Source organism: Netta rufina (assembly GCF_964035555.1).
Source record: "Netta rufina genome assembly, chromosome: 9".
Classification (NCBI taxonomy): Eukaryota; Metazoa; Chordata; class Aves; order Anseriformes; family Anatidae; genus Netta; species Netta rufina.
The window spans coordinates 15,968,669-15,987,149 of NC_140132.1; the positions used below are offsets into that span (position 1 = coordinate 15,968,669).

General features: G+C 43.5%; 1 protein-coding gene across 12 annotated transcripts in view; it reads right to left on the reverse strand.

Annotated features, from left to right (window-relative positions):
• Nucleotides 1–2,354: 2,354 nt before the first annotated feature.
• The window catches only part of LPP (LIM domain containing preferred translocation partner in lipoma), a 317,139-nt gene continuing 301,012 nt past the window's right edge, over nt 2,355–18,481 (reverse strand). For all 12 annotated transcript variants that reach the window (XM_084292045.1, XM_084292042.1, XM_084292043.1 and 9 more), the window contains 3 exons: nt 8,613–8,791; nt 5,769–5,889; nt 2,355–3,740 (listed from right to left, as the gene is read on the reverse strand). In XM_084292045.1, the coding sequence (XP_084148171.1) occupies nt 3,612–3,740; nt 5,769–5,889; nt 8,613–8,791 (429 nt within the window). In that variant the 3' untranslated portion in view covers nt 2,355–3,611. The remainder of the gene's footprint in view (nt 3,741–5,768; nt 5,890–8,612; nt 8,792–18,481) is intronic.

Here is an 18,481-nt window from a genome sequence, read left to right on the forward strand (position 1 = left end):
GGATCAGGCTCTACTCACCAACAAATGCTCAAAAAAGCCAAAGCAGCACAAGCAAAACCTCTGTAGACTCAAACAGATGTATGTGATCTTCCAAATCTTTCTGAAAGGAACAGTTTAGACGTTACCACAGGCACAAACGAAGTGATTTTTATCATGGCTAAGAAGTGCACCTTAAAAAAGCAAGGCCTCTTTGGCAAAATAAAGTCCTTCTTTGGAACAGATAAGTCAGGTTATATTACAAATATGCGATAAATATTGTGATGTAGCAATATCCCAGGGGTTCTTAATTACAGTGCAAGTAAGATAAGTCCACCAGCATTTCCTAATTAAACCCTGATGCATCAGAGGGGAGATTTCCATACACAGGTGGGTGATGAGACCCTCAGTACATACATGTATATATACACATATATATACATATATGCACTACCTTTCAAATATATTTATAGCTATTTTAGAAGCCAAAAGAACATTCATAAAGAAAATGAAAATAAGCTTTTTGGACACTCACTCCTTCCAACAGGCAGATGGCTTTGGTGTTTCAGAAGTGAAAACAAAAGCACGACAGTACCTTTGTCCAGATATATCAGGTACAGAAATTAGCCACAGTACCTCATATAACACTGCCCAATCTTTGTCAACTGCTTTCCATCTATGGGGTATTTAATGCGTGAAAAGTTTGGCTCTCACCTCCCTGCACACCGGCCCAACTCACCACAGCACCCTAATAACACAGAGATTCAGATCTAGACCTCCTGGCTGGCCCTTAGCTTTTAAGTGGGCTGGAATCCCAAACCTACATACCAGCAAACTTCTCTGGAAAGAGAAAACAGAACTCCAAAAACAGTAGTTTGGGCCAATCTGTGATTAGTTTAATTCCCATAGCATCCCTGGGAAGTTGTAAAGAAACCTCGTGCAGAAGATGAGAAGCCATATGACTTGCTCCAAGTCCAGCCTATGGCAGAGCCATAAAAGCCCAAAGGGCTCTGGACTTCAGTCCTCCTGAGTCGTGCCTGCCTGCAGCCTGTGGCCAAATCAGCTCATTTCCATCAGTTACCCCACTGTTATTTCTGAGAGTCTCATCAGCCACCTGATTTAACACTAACAAGAAGGAAGTTCAGAGCTATGTTTGTAGCCTGATGAATGGCTTCTTCTCTGCATGCTTGCAGAAATGTAAAATCCTCTGCAGGCATACAACAGTGTTAGCAATCCCAACTCTGAACTCTGGTGTTTCTGTGGGGTTAATTCAAACAGGATTTACTCAATAGTTGCCAGGGTTTTTGACTGGTGGTGGTGGGGACTGCCTGTAAAGAAGCGAGCTCAGAAGTATCTTACGTGCCATGGTACAGGGAGCAGGAGCCCAGATGGAATCTGGCAGAAGCCACAGTGCAAAAAAGTCTGTTAATGTATAAGGCAGTAAAATTCTTGAAGGCCAGGGTAGAAATCTAGTATAAAAAGGCAAACTGCTTCAGCACAGTCACTACGGTGGAGAACGACTTCTATTGCTTAACGATGCCACCCTTCTACAAAGAAGGATTCATTTTGAGCTGTGAATTTTGGGAGTCTTCCCTGACACCAATGCAGCTTGCCAAAACACAGAAATACCTATCTGAAACCTCTGTTCCTTACACAGTTTATATTTGAATTTACTGTATACGGCTAAAGCTATTACAGTTCACAGTGTTCTTCCATAAAGGTTAGTGCTAAACTGAAAGGAAATGCACCATTTGCCGGAGCTGCAGTGAGTATATCAATTTTTTCTTCTTTGTTTCTTACCAGCCCAGCTCATCTAACTTTCCTTTTTTTCCAGCATTAGTAGGTATAATTATATCAGGCTTCTGTTATAGAGATTAAAGATGAAAGCACCACATTCTCATTGCTTTTCCGTGGGTGCATGAAAAAAATTTCTTATAACACTGTTGAAAAGTGCCAGTTTGTCACTAATACGGTCAATCAGCCTGCAACTGTTTCAGTTCTGCTTCTTAATTTGTTAAGTGCAAAGAAAGGTATTCTCTTTGATTACATCTGCAAATAAGATATTAATGTCAATTCAGTGATACGAAAATTACTCCCTCACTATGTAATTTGCACCTGAGTTATTATGGGTTTCATGAACAAGAATATTACAGCTGCTCAGAGCGAGCTGCAAATTTATTATTTTTTTAATTAACAAAACAACAAAAAACACAAAAACTCCAGCAACATGAGGAAAAAAAAAAAGGTTATCTGTGCCCAGCTTTTTATTTACCTTGGCATTTGTATTAACTCTGGACAGAAGATGAAAGTGCTGCTCCTGGCCCAACACTCTTCTGCAATGACATTTTACCAGCAAGGAGTAATAAGTGGCTGGGATTAAAATGAAAGAAAAAAATGCTTGCTTTTTGGATTGTCACAGAGAACAGTTTAACACCTTCTTTAACTTTTTTAAGATAAAAACTGAACAACTGCATGTGTTTAGAAAGGTTCTTTTGCCGTTGTTGAAATAAGATACCTTTTTTTAATGAGAACTCCAGATTGTGCACGTTACCATCAGAGAAACATCTATCCCAAGGCCTGATTCAATCCCTGTTACAGCTGAAGAAAAATCCTCCCCACTGCAATAAACAATGGAACGAGACTGCACTGCTAAATATCTACCCAGAAACCAGCACTGACATTGGTCCCACTATAATGAGTGGCATAAGATTTTTTTGAGCATCGCTTTCTGCACTGCAGTTCTATGTAGTTGTTTTTTTTTTTTTTTTATTATTATAAACAACTGGGATTTTAAGGAAGTGTTTCCAGCCCCAGATCCTTAAAAGACCTTCTCAATGGACATGATTGACTTATACCTCTAGTAAATCTAAAGCACATTGTGTGTGTTTGTGTGTGTGTGTAGTGTATTCAAGCTTATGTCTTTCTGTGATTGCTCATTTTGTGAATTGGAAGCTTCACTAATGAATAAGTTTATGCAATAGCAAAATATAATTTCATAAGAAAAAGAAAAAAACCCTATAGAACTGGAAGGGATTGGAGACAAGTAAGGGCCTAAGACAAAAGATACAGACAACAAATCTGTGTCCCAAAGATACAATGTCACATCTACGCTCTTAGGTGCAGCATGGCTGAAGTTGTATTGTTTGTGATGTAATGAGAGGAGCACTGGTCCTACTCTCATACTGGTTTCACACCTTCTGTGACAGTGGAGCTACTTCTGCTGTGACCCAGACCCTATTAAAGTCAAAGAGAAGCTCCCCTGTCTTCAGTAAGAGCTGATCAAGTTTTCAAAATGACTTAGGAGAAGGGTCTAGCTCAGCCACCTTTCACCAGTTCAGACCTCCTTCTACAGGCAGATAACTTAGGTGTTATCACCACTTGTCGCCATCAACTGCAGAGACAGCTGGTGGTCTGACTTGCCACCCTCCTGGGGAATCACGTCTAAATTAGGTGCCTACTGCAGGCAGTCTGAACATGGCCTGAAGAACTGCCCTCTTGCTCCAAGGCCTTCCAGTTTTACTTTTTTTTTTTTTTTTTTTTTTAAACAGAGTTTCAGACCCTAGGCTGGAAAGAAATCATGCAAAGCTTGTGCAATTCCCCCAGGAAGGCATCCTGGGGAGGGTCACAGTTGATACTCAGAGATCAGTGCTGGCCTTGGCAGTCAGAGCCTGGATCCGAGCTGAGTTGCAGGTCTTGCAAAGGATGTGCCCGTCCAGAGGGTAACAGCCCTGATTGTCCCCTTCAGACAGGAGGCCTCCGCAGTCCTAGGGAACAAGCAAACAGCAAGAGCAAAGTAAATAAGAAATAAGAACAAGATTAAGCGAAGAATCTATTAGTCAAAGAAGCTCTCTCCTCACTCTCCACCTTGTAACATGATCCAGCCTGAGTCAGCGTAACACAGAAGCTGAGGTACGTGATGTCTTTCATGATTAAGCCATTTCCTGATAAGAGACAATGCTGCAGAGAAGATGGGTTCCCAAGCTCTCTGCTGAATTTAATCCAATTGAAAATAAAAGGAGATTATTCCCTTCACATTTCTGAGGAAGGAAAGGTCTTCGCATTGAAGAAAACATCAAACTTAAGCACATATTTAATAATGCAAAAAAAGATAAAAAAGGAAGCATCCTCAGGAAGGAAGTTCGGTACTAATATCTGACTACAGGTAATCTCCTTTGGAAGAGTTAATGCCACAAAGCTACAGCATCCTTTCCAGGGTGACAGCTAAGCAAACTCGCTGCCTGTCTCCCATGACCAGAACTGCCACCTGTGTTTGTATTGCTGTTGGTGCAAAAGGGTGTGCCTGAGAGGAGGATTTCGCTGAGACAGGAACAGTAGAAACCCCCAAAAAAGGCCCAAGCCCTGCCCCAGAGAAGTCTATCTGTATATTTCCAGGCTGACTTAAGTATAGCTACCAGGAAGACTGGGAATTCCTCCTCATGGTGTGATCACGCAGTCATCATTTGGGCAAGGACTACTGATGGCCATGCCTCTTCAAGATAAATCTGTGTTTGTAAATACACCTGGCAAGCAAGTGGTAGAAAAAGGAATGTAACTATTGCTTCACTTGAGATAGCTGAGGCACGTGGAGGCAAATGCCAAAACACAGAAAGATTTTCAGAGATTACAAAAGACTTCTGTACCTCACTGATTTGGGAGTCTAGCTCTCCTCTTTATTGTCTTACTGACATGCAGTGCCTGTAGGAAGACTTTCATTATGCAGAGATCATAGTGCAGCAATCTCTGGAACAGCAAATCCACATGAACACTTCAGGTCAAGCCCACAGCGGTTCAGTTGCCCATGAGAAGATGTTCCAAGCTAATAATGTACTGTTCTGGGACCTATGATGGATTTCATAAAGCCACATGTCTGTCCTCAGTTCTCCACTGCACCTACTTCTGACATCCATGTATGAAGCCCAGGTATCTCAACAGCCAGCATGAAGAAATGCTGTATGATGAATTAGACTCTGGAAAATTTAGCGTACGAATGCCCCAATGCCTTACAAAAACTAGGCCTAAGTAATGGGCTGAACCCCAGATGCCAGTGTCAGACTGAGAAGTGAACCAGATGCCTCAAGTCTCAGCTAAGACCTTTAAGCCAGAGTCCATCCTTCTTTCCAGTTGGATATTAAAACCTGCAACTGCGATAAGAAATACGTTTGGTCTCATTTTCTTACCCTGCCATCTGGCTGATATATTATCCAGCAAGTAACACTTACATTGAGGAATTCTTGAAGGTTCTCTAACACAGCTGTTCTCACATGTTAATTGCTTTAAGGTGATTTTTCTTCTGTCTTCAGATTCTTACCATCAAAATTATATGAAGTGTGTAATGAAACTTAACAGGAAAGTAGCACAAAAAGCATTGCACTGAACAAGAATGATCATGTTTATGTGTCCATTAAAATTCTTCAACCCAGAGCCATATGTTGAGTTTCCTGTACAATCTTGCTCAAATTCTAACACACATTAGCTTTCATTTTAAGAACATAAACATGAGCAACGTTTGTGTCCAAGCTATAATTTATGATGCTCTCAAATATTAAGCTCTAATTAACTGAGTCACATTCTCTTGCTCTCCTAATGAACCTGTTATGAATAAGGGACCTGATTTTCTTCTCATTTGTGCTGATATAAATGAGGAAAAATTCCTTGCATGCTGGAGTCAATGAAGTAATTTGATTGTAGAGCCAGTGTTACAATAGGGTATGCCTGTAGTGTTTATAGCATGAGGCAGCAATGAAATTATACCAGCCTTTGCTTTCTCTCCTTCTTGTGATTAGAATACTAACCTCACACCGGTAGCACTGGACATGGAAGTCACGATCCAAGGCGACAATGCGGACAGTCTCCTCTTGTCCTGGGGCCGGCATGATGGGCTCCTTACACACTGAACATCTTGGTGCAAATTTCCTGAAGAAAGAAGAGACGGCCCCAGTTATTCTTAAGCTCAGAGCAAAAGTTTTTGCTAACTGCACCAGGAAGGCAGAAATGTGTGCCTGTGTATAAATGGCATATGCACGTGCAGACATCACATTTTGCAGCTTTGCACAGCTGCCTCCTTGGAAAGAAGGCAGGAAGGAGCACTTTCATCTTACAATGCAATTTCAGGCTTGCAGAGTATTAAAGAGCATCTTGCAGACTTTTAGGAAAGGTCTTAAAGAACACCTGACAGTCAGCAAAGCATATTTTACCTGCCCTAATTAACAACTGAAGTATCTGTTGAGTCACCCGTGACCGTGACACCAACGCACTGCCACAATGCTTAGGCTCAACCCTCAACCTAACTCTAAGAAAGTTTATCCAGTTCCTAAGGTTAGAAAGATGAGCAGGATCTGCTCCAAAAGCATCTCTTGGAAAAAATAAAAATCAAATATTAAAAACAGGCAATTGGTGAAACAGACCCTTGGTAAAAGAGGCAAAACAAGCCTTTTATTTTCCCACCTTATATTGTCCACTACATGAGTTTCTGGTTATTTCATGTATGTTCTGGTTTTGCTCCCCCATCTGCCCATGACAAGGGTTGATCTCTGCTCCCAGGCAGGTGGTTGTGCATGGGAGCATTTAGCCTGTGGCAAATAATTACTTGCTGTTTTGGTTCAAAACATATTGGTACCAATTCTCTGGCTGCAAATTCTCTGCTCAGAAAAAAGAAACTTAGACCTACAGAATCTGCTGCCATTTAATGAGAGACAGGGTCATGGGCTATGGAGTGACAGAGGGCAATGCTTATAGCAAACATCAGAACACAAGGAGATCAAAGACCCTTCTCCTCTGAAATATCTAAGAAAGATTGACTTTGCCACCCAGCCTGTCACATGAACCACCCCAGAATTAACTAGCTTAAAAAAAAAAAATCTATCTGTACTAGGAATAAAGAAAAATATTAATTTCACTGGCAGCAGATGAAAGATGTCTGTGTAGCTGCGATCTAACGGAAAAATGAATTAAACAGTGGCGATAGTGAGCACTCTGAAAAATAACTTAAATGGATCAGGATATGACCGGAGCTGTAATCGCAGTTAATTATATGCTGCTTCATGCAGGCGCTTCCTTGTGCCATTTAGCTCAAATGCAGTGCTTAAAAATACTTCAACATTTTGCTGTCCAGGCCACTGCGGGTAATTCATTATGAGCCGAATATTAACTTCAGGGGCCCAGAAATGACTCTTGCAGATTTCAAGGGAAGTGGATGTGCTCCTGGGGGCTCCAAGCTCAGGGGGTACCTAAGTGTAGCGTGAGCATCAGGAACTGTTTTATTATCAAAACTGTATACAAGATGTGGAGTGCTTGACCTCCAGACCAGAATATCATTGCTGATCAGTTAAAAAGGGGCTGGCCAAAGTCTTGCTGAATGCATGGCAACCTGGCCAAAGACATTCTGAATGTCCCACTAGGTCTTCCGCTACTCCCCCATCACCTTCCCCTCCACCTTTTGTTCAATGATTTTATGTCCTTTACTTGGATTGACAGCCTCCCATTTTCCACTCTCAGAGCCCTGAGGTCCAGATCTGTTCACTGCCAGAAGACTTGAAGATGGACATCAACCCTTGCTCATAACCTTTCTCCAGAAGGAATATGAAGCTCAAGACCTGCAGGACTTGAAGGAGAAGCAGCCTCCAAATCATATCTGGTTTGGAGAGAAACCTTTCATGCTGGGCCTCTGCTCAGGACCAATTTCTATCTTACTCGTCTTCTGACACAGAAAATCAAACCAGCACACAGCCATTTCAGCACCTGTCAATTAACCCGACCTATCTGAGCTCCAGGGAACATCCTCATGTTGGATTTTAACATGCGAGTTGATCGTGGCTGCTTTCCTTTCTGTCAAGTCAGTCTGCTTCTTTGAGCTTTCAGGCCCACACACTGATGTCACGAGGCTCTAATTAAGTCTACCCCCTTAGAAATTAAGAGATAAATGGTTGAGATGTAAACTCGCATTTGTCAGTATTGATTTCCTCTTATAATTGAGGGGTGTAATGTGTCTGTCTTTCCCATACAGGGGAAACATTTGTGCTCTGATTATATCTACCTGTCTTCCTCAGATTAGCTGTGATGATGGGGGTGGTAGCATGGCAATGACAGAAGCTATTTGCAACTATACCTTTCAACTTACTTTAAATAGTGGCTTCACTATAAATTATTACCAGGGCTGTATTTTTAGCAGCTTTAAAATCTAATTAGCAACTAGAAACAAGAGGAACTGTGAGCATCCTGTGGACACCCAGATCCCTCTAGCTGGTAAGCAAATACCTGCAGAGTCCAACTGCACAGGACCTCTCCTAATTGCTTGGTAGACAAAGGGGAGAGACACTGATGTGGAAGTGCAGGTAGAGCCAGGGAAGAGAAATGTGCACGTGCTGCAGGGGGAGTGCAAAGCATTTAAAACAGAGGAACACAGGGGATATCCATAAATTCAGATCTAAGCAAGATCAAGCATCAGCAGCTGTTAATCAATTAATCTTGCCTGTCACAGCATGCCTGATTGAAGCAAAGCTCTGATGACTTCTTAAGAGTCTTCAGAGTAAGCCGCAGAGGGTCCAGAGCTTTTTGGACACTCAGCAAAAAGAAAAGGAGGATTTTTAGGAACAAAAGAGAAAGACAAGCAAAGCCACTGAGAGCAGCTTGGGACGTACTTATGGAAATCCTCGATGCAGTGGATGTTCCCACCGGCATCCACGGTGAAGGGGATCCCATCCAGGCTGCGATGGCACATCACACAGGTGAAGCAGTGGGGATGGTAGGCCTTCCCGGTGGCTCGGAGAATCCTTTCCATGATGGGCTTCGCACAGACACTGCATTGCTCCAGTGTGTTCTGCAAATAAAACGTACACAACCACATGTGAGTGCCATCTCAGCAAGACACTGCAGCTTCTATAGCCAAGAACACGAGAGTGTTATGCAGCCCATGCTCCTGTGTGCTTTGCCTCCATACTGCCCAGCCTGGACGACCTTTTGCAGCTGAGTTATCAGAGACAACCTCCATGATGCGCAGTGCAAAGCTGAAGCTCACGTTCCTGGGGCTGTACAGAGACCCCTCAACTGCTCTGCAAATACAGGTCTCATAAAAAACCTTCATCTGCCTCGTATGTAAATCAATATTCTTCTACCAGCAGGGAAACTGCTGGTGAGTCTGGGGAGAAAAAACAGCAACCACAACAAAAGCACTGCAAAGACAGTTCAGGATGACCTCATGTAATCATTTATCTCTAGCCCACCGTGTCTGAGATGGCTGAAATGCCAGCTCCAAAGCCAGGCTATTTTGCCTCACAGCTTTTATGTACTGGCCCGCTCCTGAAGCACTGGAGCCAAAAAAACACCTTTCAAGTGGGCTGCACTGAGTGATTCACCCCATTTCAACTCTCACTCAGCCCTACAGTCAGTTATAGAGAGACCAACACAACTGTGCTTCAAAGAGTTGTCCGTGAGACACTCCAGCCCTCCGGACACCAATGTGCAATTCACCATTTAAACCAAGCACCCAAAAGACACGTGCCATGACTTGAGGGTACAACGCACACAGATGCTACCAGTAAGTCTACAGCAATGACCTGGGTCATTTTGCTGGACTTTAGGAAAGCAAAATTTCACTCACTGCTCTTGCTTGATGAACCCTAGAGATTTCAAACAATGTTATCAATCAATGTTTGAATCCTGGATGAGACAGAACACCTATGATTACAATACTGATTATGACTGAGATACACAGAAATGAGGAGAGTAAAAAAAAAAAGGAAAAGAAAAAAAAAGGCAGAGAAATATAAAAAGCTGCTGAAAGGCAGCTCACGTTGACAAACGCAGGAAGGCTGAAGTTCTGCTTCCTCATGCAACAAAATTCCCAGGGAAAACAGTGCTTTGACTGACCGCACTGTTATTGCTTCTCTGAGCCAATATTCTCAGGGGTAAGATCCAGTCCTTACATGTGCAGCCAAGACGTATTGTCAGGAGATGAATCACCCAGGAACTCAGAGAGGTTACTTCTGCACTCACACATACGCTGTTGGACATTATCTCTAGGCTGCAAATCACAAGGATGATACAAACATATAAACACACAGGTTCATATCAAAAGATCAAAAGGATTGTTTTTGGAAAGCCTGATATGAAAAGTCCTGAATTTCAGCCCGTTTGAGAACTGTCTAACACATTTGTAAAGAGAGCACAGCCAGACTAGCCTTGGTTTCAGACTGGATTTTGCTTTATGCTTTGTAATAATGGGCAGGAAAGAATTATTGCTGGCCTTTCTGTCTGGTTACTGTCACCATCATCATCATTATAACAGTAGCTGGTATGCCAGAAAAAGCAAGGTCAATAATTTTCTCCTTGGAGGAATAACCTGGCAAAATTACCATTTTGCTTTGCATAAGCAGATCACATCATCTCAGTCCACATCCCTGCTGTTCTCCGTACTGCCAAGGAAGGAATGCTGTATATCTGCAGATGCTGATGGAAGATTGTGCCACTCGTAAGGCATCTATGACAACTTCTGAATACGTACAGGTACGGAGCATTTGCCTCACCAAGTCACTGCTTGCCTCGTTTCCAACAGTTGCCAGCAACAGAGGCCAAGGGCAAATGAAATCAGGACAAACAAATATGGTAATTGCTGAGGATACGCTCCCAGCCTCCAGCAATTTCTGGCTTAAAGACTTCCTAAGCCAGAGCTCAACTTCTCTGTGCCCAATAGCCTTGAGTAGATGGTCCTCCCATGAAGTTTCCTGATGGCTTTCTGAACTCTGATAAACACTGAGCACCCACAACCTGGAGTTTCGCGGCTTACCTGTGTATCCAAGAGCTGCCCTGCTAAGCAGTTTGTCTGGTCTCCAGACAGCAAAAGTGAGCAAAATCTACCTTGTGCTGTGAGTGGAGCACAAAGCAGTAGCTGCCATCCATCCCACAAAGGGATTTAACACCAAACGGTGTGGCCTGGAACTGCTTCACTACAGACCTAACACAGCTCCTACTCATGCGTTTCAGAGAGAGTTAAGACTGCAAGGGGATAATTGCCATCATCTTGCCTGACATCTCATGCTGTGATGGCTTTGGTGGGAGTTTTGCAGTGACCAGGGTGGCAGGTAATCACGTTTCTGGATTATGCCTTCAGAAACAAGTCTTCTACTCCCAAATCTCAGCTCGGTCACACTGTCTGACGTTCTCACAGCCAAACATGACGAGCATTTTAAATTAACCAACTCCTGATTAAACCGATACAATCCGAAAATCAGACCTGAGAAATTTATTCTTTTCATCCTTCCAAGTCTGTACCAGTGAGGAAAAACAAAGTCATTAGTTTCAGACTACAGCTCACTCCCTGTCTGGGAGTATATTTGCTTAAGCCTTTTTCCCTGCTAGAACCCTGGCTCGAACCCTTCTCTTCAAGGTGTTACCACAAGATGCCAAAGGGAAAGCTTCCTTGATTCACGCCCGTTTGACATCGGGTTGCTGTAAGGCAGGATTTGGCCTGTGGAGCTAACAGGGTTTTCTTTGATTCTCTAATCAGGTTATCCCACATGCCTAAATGCTGCCCCAGCAGCTAACAACCTGCACAAAGGTATTTCTGCACATTATGGGAATAGCTTTGCTGTAGGATTTCAAGTTTGGCTTCTTGATTTCGCTCTTTTATGGTTCAGCTAACTCTCCTAGCACTTCTTGGAGCTTTTAGGCCTTTAGAAAGCCAAACAAGATGAAGAAAAATATAATGATGGTGCTGTTTTTTTTATTATTATTTACTTTTCCTCCTGAGCTGCCACTGCCAGCCCCAGGGTGCCTCTGATGAGCTACGCAGATCATCAAAGTAAGGCAAAGAGAAGAACCAGCTAGGAAACATCAGACCTAGGTGTTGTGGTTGAATTCGTATCAGAAGAATACAGCCCACTAACCAGGAAGGGCTGAAGGGCAAGTTTACCACCATTTTCCAGTATTTTTTGGCTAAGAAGCAGGGAGTGACCTCCTTTATTGGAGACACTTGTGTCTCCAACCCTGATTTTGGGGGGGTTTGAAAAGGACAAGGCAGGAACAAGTGACACAATCCATTTCTACATGGGCCTTGCATTAAAGACCGAGTCTGGGTCCAGGCCTCTTGTGAGCAGAGCTGCTTATCCGTGGCAAAGAAGAAACATCTCAGCTGGGGAGAATAATGTAAACTAACACATCTGAAAAGAGAAATAACCCCAAGTGAACATGCACTAAGATGCAGGCAAAGAACAGATGAAGTGAGCAGGTTATCAATTAGTTGCTTGCAGGTAAAGACGTGAGAGACTTAAAAAAACACAGCCCAACCAGCAACAAAATGGGAACACCTATCGGATAATAAATGGCAAGGGGAGTCATTCAGGGCCTCCCCGTAGCAACACTTGGCCCTACAGAGACACAGAGAGCCAATGGGAGCTGCTCTGCAGATGGTGGGATTAAACGTGGGAAACAAGATGAAAATCCAAGCTGCTGGGGAACAGTTCTGGGGTGCAGGAGCCATTAAGGACTGGAAGGGGTTGAATCCCCTCCTGAAAACTGAACGTCCCAGATGGAAAGCTGGCAGACAGCTTCAGGAGCAGCGCTGCAGCGACAGCCAAGCAGCCTGTGGGCTGCAGCACATCCAGCTTCCCTGCTCTGGATTAAAACCCCCCAGAACCAACCTTTGGGTGACAGCAGGAATTCACAACACGGTGCAGCACACGGAACCTCCCACAATGACCTAGCAGTAAATGCAGGAGAAAAGCCACCAAGATTAGTCACTGCTGCTTATGTGCTGGCAATTCATCTGGAATGCTAATGAACGTAACCTCTCCTGCACTCCGCATGGCAGACAGAGGAGAGCTCATGCACTGGGACACGAGGATGGTATAGCTTGTTTTGCTGGGAAAGGGGAGGGAAGTTGCTGGAATAAATTACGTTGGCAATTCATGCGTGGGGACATGAACTCATTTCGTGAGCACTGGAGAAGAAACATTTTTGGAGTGACTGCAGAGGAGATGGTATTAGCTGCGGGAACCAAAAGTGACTGTTGTGCTAAAAACAGGCACACGGTCAACTACTGTAGTTGAACTGTAACTTAGTAAAGTGTGGTAAGTGAATTGCTTTAAATCTTGTGACTCTGTCCTTCATTTCCTCAGACTGTGAGGAGAGTGGAGCAGGAGACATTTTCCCCATTGTGGGATGATTTTTGAGGCTTGAAAATATTTCCATACTTAAGTGAAGACAGAGCGCTTTAATCTCAAAAAGTCTGGTGAATTTATAAACCCCAAATTAGATCAGGTCAATTGAAACGCTGCACTTCAAATGATTTCAAATGGTTTCATTTAGGGCTTTGGTCTGCAAACATATAGTTGGATTATAAATTAAATATAAAGCAGACAGTGGTGGAGGGGTTAGGTGTCAAGATGTAATTTCAACACTTTCAAAACCTTTCTTTTTTTTTTTTTTTTTTAATATAAAAAGAGCATTGAAGACTGAGACCCCAGTTCCCTTCACAAAGTCCTCAGCCGTCCCTAGTGATGATTTACCATCTTTCTCCATAGATGCGTAAATCTTGGCATATGCAGCTTTTAATTCACTAATGACTGGCATGAAATTCCCTCCTCCCTATCCAAAGGGAAAAATCTAGGCACATGTGGGTTAACTTTTCCTGCTTACCTTACCAACTGGACACGTTATTAGCAGTGGGTGACACTTTCCTGCCCTTTCTGCTGCTCTCAGAGGGGTAGATGCTGGCAGATCTCGGCTGGATCCCTGCCGCTCAGGTCACATTGCCATATATCTGTGCCAGTGTGTATGGGGGGAGGGAAGAGGCATGACCCCTGACAGCCAGAAATAATCTGGAAAAAGTCCTTAATTCAGCCACAGTGGTAAGCAGTGAGGGTGCTCTTTAGGTGGTAGAGTTTGTTTTGCTGGGAGAGGGGAGAAAAGATGCCGGGATAAATTACCTTGGCAGCCCTGCAATGCTACCAGTGTGATGTGGGTCGGCGCTGAGCACACAACTACCGACAGCTACACAGGGTAGGCTCAGGCCCTGGAGGTTGCTGTTTTCAGTGGCTTTCAAATAGTTCTTCCATTCGGCTCGGTTTTCAGTGGCTTTCCCAGCACAGTAGCAATACCATGGCTGGCACGTTTCCCCTCTGCTGGAATCTGCTTTTCTTGTTAGGATCAACCCAATTCAGCTTTGTGTTTTTGGACTCTGAGCAGCTGGAGGTGAATCTGGCCCGGAGTCCTCCCAGCATACACGGTGAAAGAGTCCCTTCCCCTTGCCCTGTAACTATTAGAGACAGACTAATGTATTTTTATGGCTTGGGTGAGTAGTAAAAATGACAACACCAGGCAATCGAGTCCACAAATGTGCAGTAGCATCAAGACCATGATTAAAATGGAGCAGGGTTCAAGAAGAGCTTCGTGAAAGATTAGCAGGTATCAAAATAGGCTCTACAGCAAGAGGAAGGAGCTCCATTTGTGCTTTCTTAAGACAGCTATCTTACCAAACAGAGGTTAAGGGATTGCTTTACTATCATCTGAGCATGCCCACGGGTGGAGAGGAGACCTCGAGAAGGCAGCTGCTGGATCTGGCAGGCTCACAGGCTGCCCGTACTAACGAGAGGTAGATATTTTTAACAGTGAACATAATTAAAATTAGGAACAGGGTGATGTCTCTCTTGCTCAGCCCTGTTTTACAGAAGACCCACGGCCATCTCCAGCGCCAACAAGTTGAGACCCATGCTGGAACACCAGGGTTAAGCGATCTGCTCTGCATTAGGCTCAGCGTCCAACCACAATCACACTGACTCCTTCCAGCTAAAAATCCACAAGCTGCCTCATGTTGGAAGTTACTTAACTGCTCTTTGGCGCTCGAAGCTACTCATCTTCTGTGCATTCCTCGCTCTGACAACACTGGGGTCTTTGTCACTTAAAAATGGCAGCACTTAGGAACTTAACTGAGGGATTCGTACTGTAAATTTTTGGGCTGGAAGGTAAAACGCCTGGTTTTACTTCTGCTTTTTCCATCATGTAACTGTCAGAGGCAAGGCAGTTCCCTGCTCTGTGCCTCAGTTTGCCTGTACACTCAATGGCTATAGGAGTTGCACAACCCTGGGAGAAACAGGATGCTGTTACATTTGATAAACACTTGTGAAGCGGTCTGTGTGCCCAAATTGTTTCTTGATGGAAACGAGATATTTAACAGCCACAATTCCAGCTAATCTGTAACGACTGCATGCACCTCAAAAGTCCCCGAAGTCTGACTTTGGGAAGCGCAGGATGGGGGAATAGGTGTTGCAGTGCTTCAGTGTGGCCACTGCAATTTGCAAGAGTAAAATATTGCAGTCTTGGGGAAGTGCTCTCTAACTCACACGACTCTTTTTATCCTCTAAGCCTAGGAAATTTTTTCAACAACAACAATTGTAATCACAGATAATACTACAGTAAATCAAGTAATTGTTAAGGATGCTTTCAAGTGCTATGTAGAGGAACTTTGTTACACATCTTGGTAATCAGCTCCCGTTCCTTCAGTAATTTTCCTTCTGCTGAAGCTGTGTCCAAACCTTCTCATATCTTGACATCAAAAAAAAAGAGGAGCAGCACATTCCTCACACAAACCCAAAACAGTGCATGCCGTACGTCAGTGAGCCCTGCTCATGCTTTCTGTTAGCACTGCTGACCACAGGTACAAACCCCAGCGTAACCATATGAAGTCAGTTGTGTTGCACCAGGACTGCAGCTGGAGCAACAAGCGTCCCACCAGGCTTTTGGAGCACTGAGAGATGAGCATCAGCAAAGCAGAGCACCAAGTATGAGCCTGCCTTGTCTTATTGGATCATCCACCCCAGATTTCTTTAATCCGAGGAGATCCCAAGCTCATGACAAGCCCTCCAGCCCTCGTTCCAATCTGCTGCATAACGCACTGCCTGGGGTAAGATGCTGATTTTCCAAGATTTCTGATTTGAAGGAAATCCCTCACAATCCCTCCCAGAACGCTGGAGGTAAGCAGTTTGTTCCAGGCTTCGGCGGCTCAGCAGAACTGGCACAGAGCTGCCACCAAAATCCCTGGACCCTGCTGGCGATTAGCATCGCTCCAGACCCCGGGGTCGCTACCTAGGGATGAACCACCCGCTGGCTGTGCCAACTGCAGAGCAACCATCTTCAGCTGGCTCAAGGATTTGTTGGGCTTCTTTCTACAGCTACTGAGGTTCACTCCACTGTGAAATAAAATGATGATACGCCATTAGCTTTGCTCCTCAGGGACAGGAAGAATACATTGCACATTTTGATAGCCTGTGCTTTTACCTATTATTAACAACACGCCAGGTGACAGCACCTACAACCCAGCCACAACACCGGGCTGCACGGTACAAAGTGCTCTAGGGGATAAAGCAAAGCTGTTCCCTAAAAGCCCAAGAGCTTCCAGTCCTTGCGCTACAGATGCTGCCTTTCTTGCCTTACACGTTCTCACCATCAAATCCATCTCTTCCCTCAAAACACGATGTGCCTGACCTCGTATGCCACCCTGGGAGTTTTGCCTAAATAAGGCCTGAAGGATCTGTCCCATCGTGATTGCTTTCCGCACAGGCAGCAGGAATTACACGCAGCTGGGAGATGTGGCAAGCAGGGAGCAGCTCCACTCTGCTCCTTGTTTAGATACAATTGTGGACAACACAGAGATATAAAGCTTAATTAGCAACGCTGAGGAAGCTGTTAGAGAGGCATTTTAAACCGCTTGCAGTTTAAACTGATTAGAACTTTGTGAAAACAAAACAAAATTGTGTAGCAAATCGTTAGGCCAAAATCCAAGTACAATTGAACCGCATCAAAGGAAAAACAAAGAAGTTACTATCAGCAAGAAGTAGGTTTTTTTTTTTTCTTTTCTTTTTGGTAGCGAATTTAATTTCATAGCCTTTAATAAACCTGATGCTCCAATCCAAGCTTGCCACTCTGGCAAAGCGCTTAACCAAAATAACACTGGAACTCATAGTTGGCAGACTGAAGAGGCTATAAATTGGTCAGATCTGGGTGGAATACAAGAAAAAAATCCAAAATTCCATTCAATCTTCCTGTTTTAGAATTTTGATGTAACTGACCATTGACATGGAAATGTTATCTTGACCTTAACTGCTAAAGCTGACTTGCGGAGGAAAAAATGACTGACTCTGTGACATTTCGGTGGTTATTTATAGTTCCCCTCACCCTCTTCTTTCTTGGTCTTCTTACATTAGAAATGAATTCTCGCCTGCCATGCTTTTCCTGAAGGACTGAGCAATGCAAGAATTTGTGACAAAAACTATCAAGAAAATGGAATCTGGTTGATTAGCATGGAAATAAAGTTTTATTTGAAACTGTTTTTGTCAATAGGGCAGCACCCAGCAAAGATGAGCTTGTCTATTTATTTCTTTTGTTACGGATTGACCACCAGCAGCCCTTTAACTACCACCTATTTATATTTAAAGTTGTCATTTTATGCCTCCCATGTTCTCCAGGAGAGATTTCATGGAAAAAACAAAGCAATGGAAAAGATGGAGGAACTGCTTAAGAGCCTGGATATTTCTAGAAGTTAGAAGAAAAAAAAAAAAAAAAAAGGCAGAATCCTTCCCCTCCACTCTTCAAGAATAAAAACCTCACCTCTTTAAGCCACAAGGAGAGGCACACAATCCATTTTCCCCTTCCTATTTCGAGGCACAGATAAGGGCATGTCTAAGCTGCTTCTAATAGCTACCAAAGGTTCAATATTTCAGCTGAATATCAGTTTAACATCTCTGCCTTCCACCTAAATTACTCGAAGAGAATGCAAAGCTCGTACTCCTCTCACCTAAGTCACAAGGGACAGTCATGTTTTCTAGTGGCAGGGAAAGAGCACTGGGGACTAAGGATGCCTGGTGTCTGTCCTTGGGCTCAGCAGTGACTCAGAGCTTCATTTTATTATTTTCCATCTCCATGCCTCACATTATCTGCAGAGTGGCTTCAGTGTGATGTTGGGAGGCCTGTCATGCTCTGACAGAAGTAATGTCACTGGTTTGAATGCCAAAGCTGACACCTAGAACTACCAAGAAGTAAACAAGTCCCCAAAACAACAGAACCAAAACCAGCAAGATGAGATTTTCTTTTTTTTCCACAAAATTTCATAAAACTGCCACTGAAGCACCTTTTGAGCACAAGAGATTTTTTTCAGTGTATACATACAAGTTGCGAAATACAGGTCATGGCAACGGTTCAGCATAAAAATAGCTGCTTTTAAATAGATAACGTAATCCAATATAAAGCTTGGAAAAAAACGCAACAGAACTCTCAATGCACTTGGATGCTGCTGCTACCTGGACTGACAGTGAAAATATGATTCTTCCAAATCTCTGAAGTGTTCTTCAAGAGCTGCCAAATGCATTTAAGTCCCTGATGTGAGGAGAACATGTTAGAGCCTTTAGGGCAATGGGAAACTTATCTGTGCCTGGAACACGAGGGCTGAAACCTCTGTAGGTGCTCTGAGATCCTTCCAAATTGAGAGAAAATGTAGGTTTTTATTTTGTATTTCTTAAAG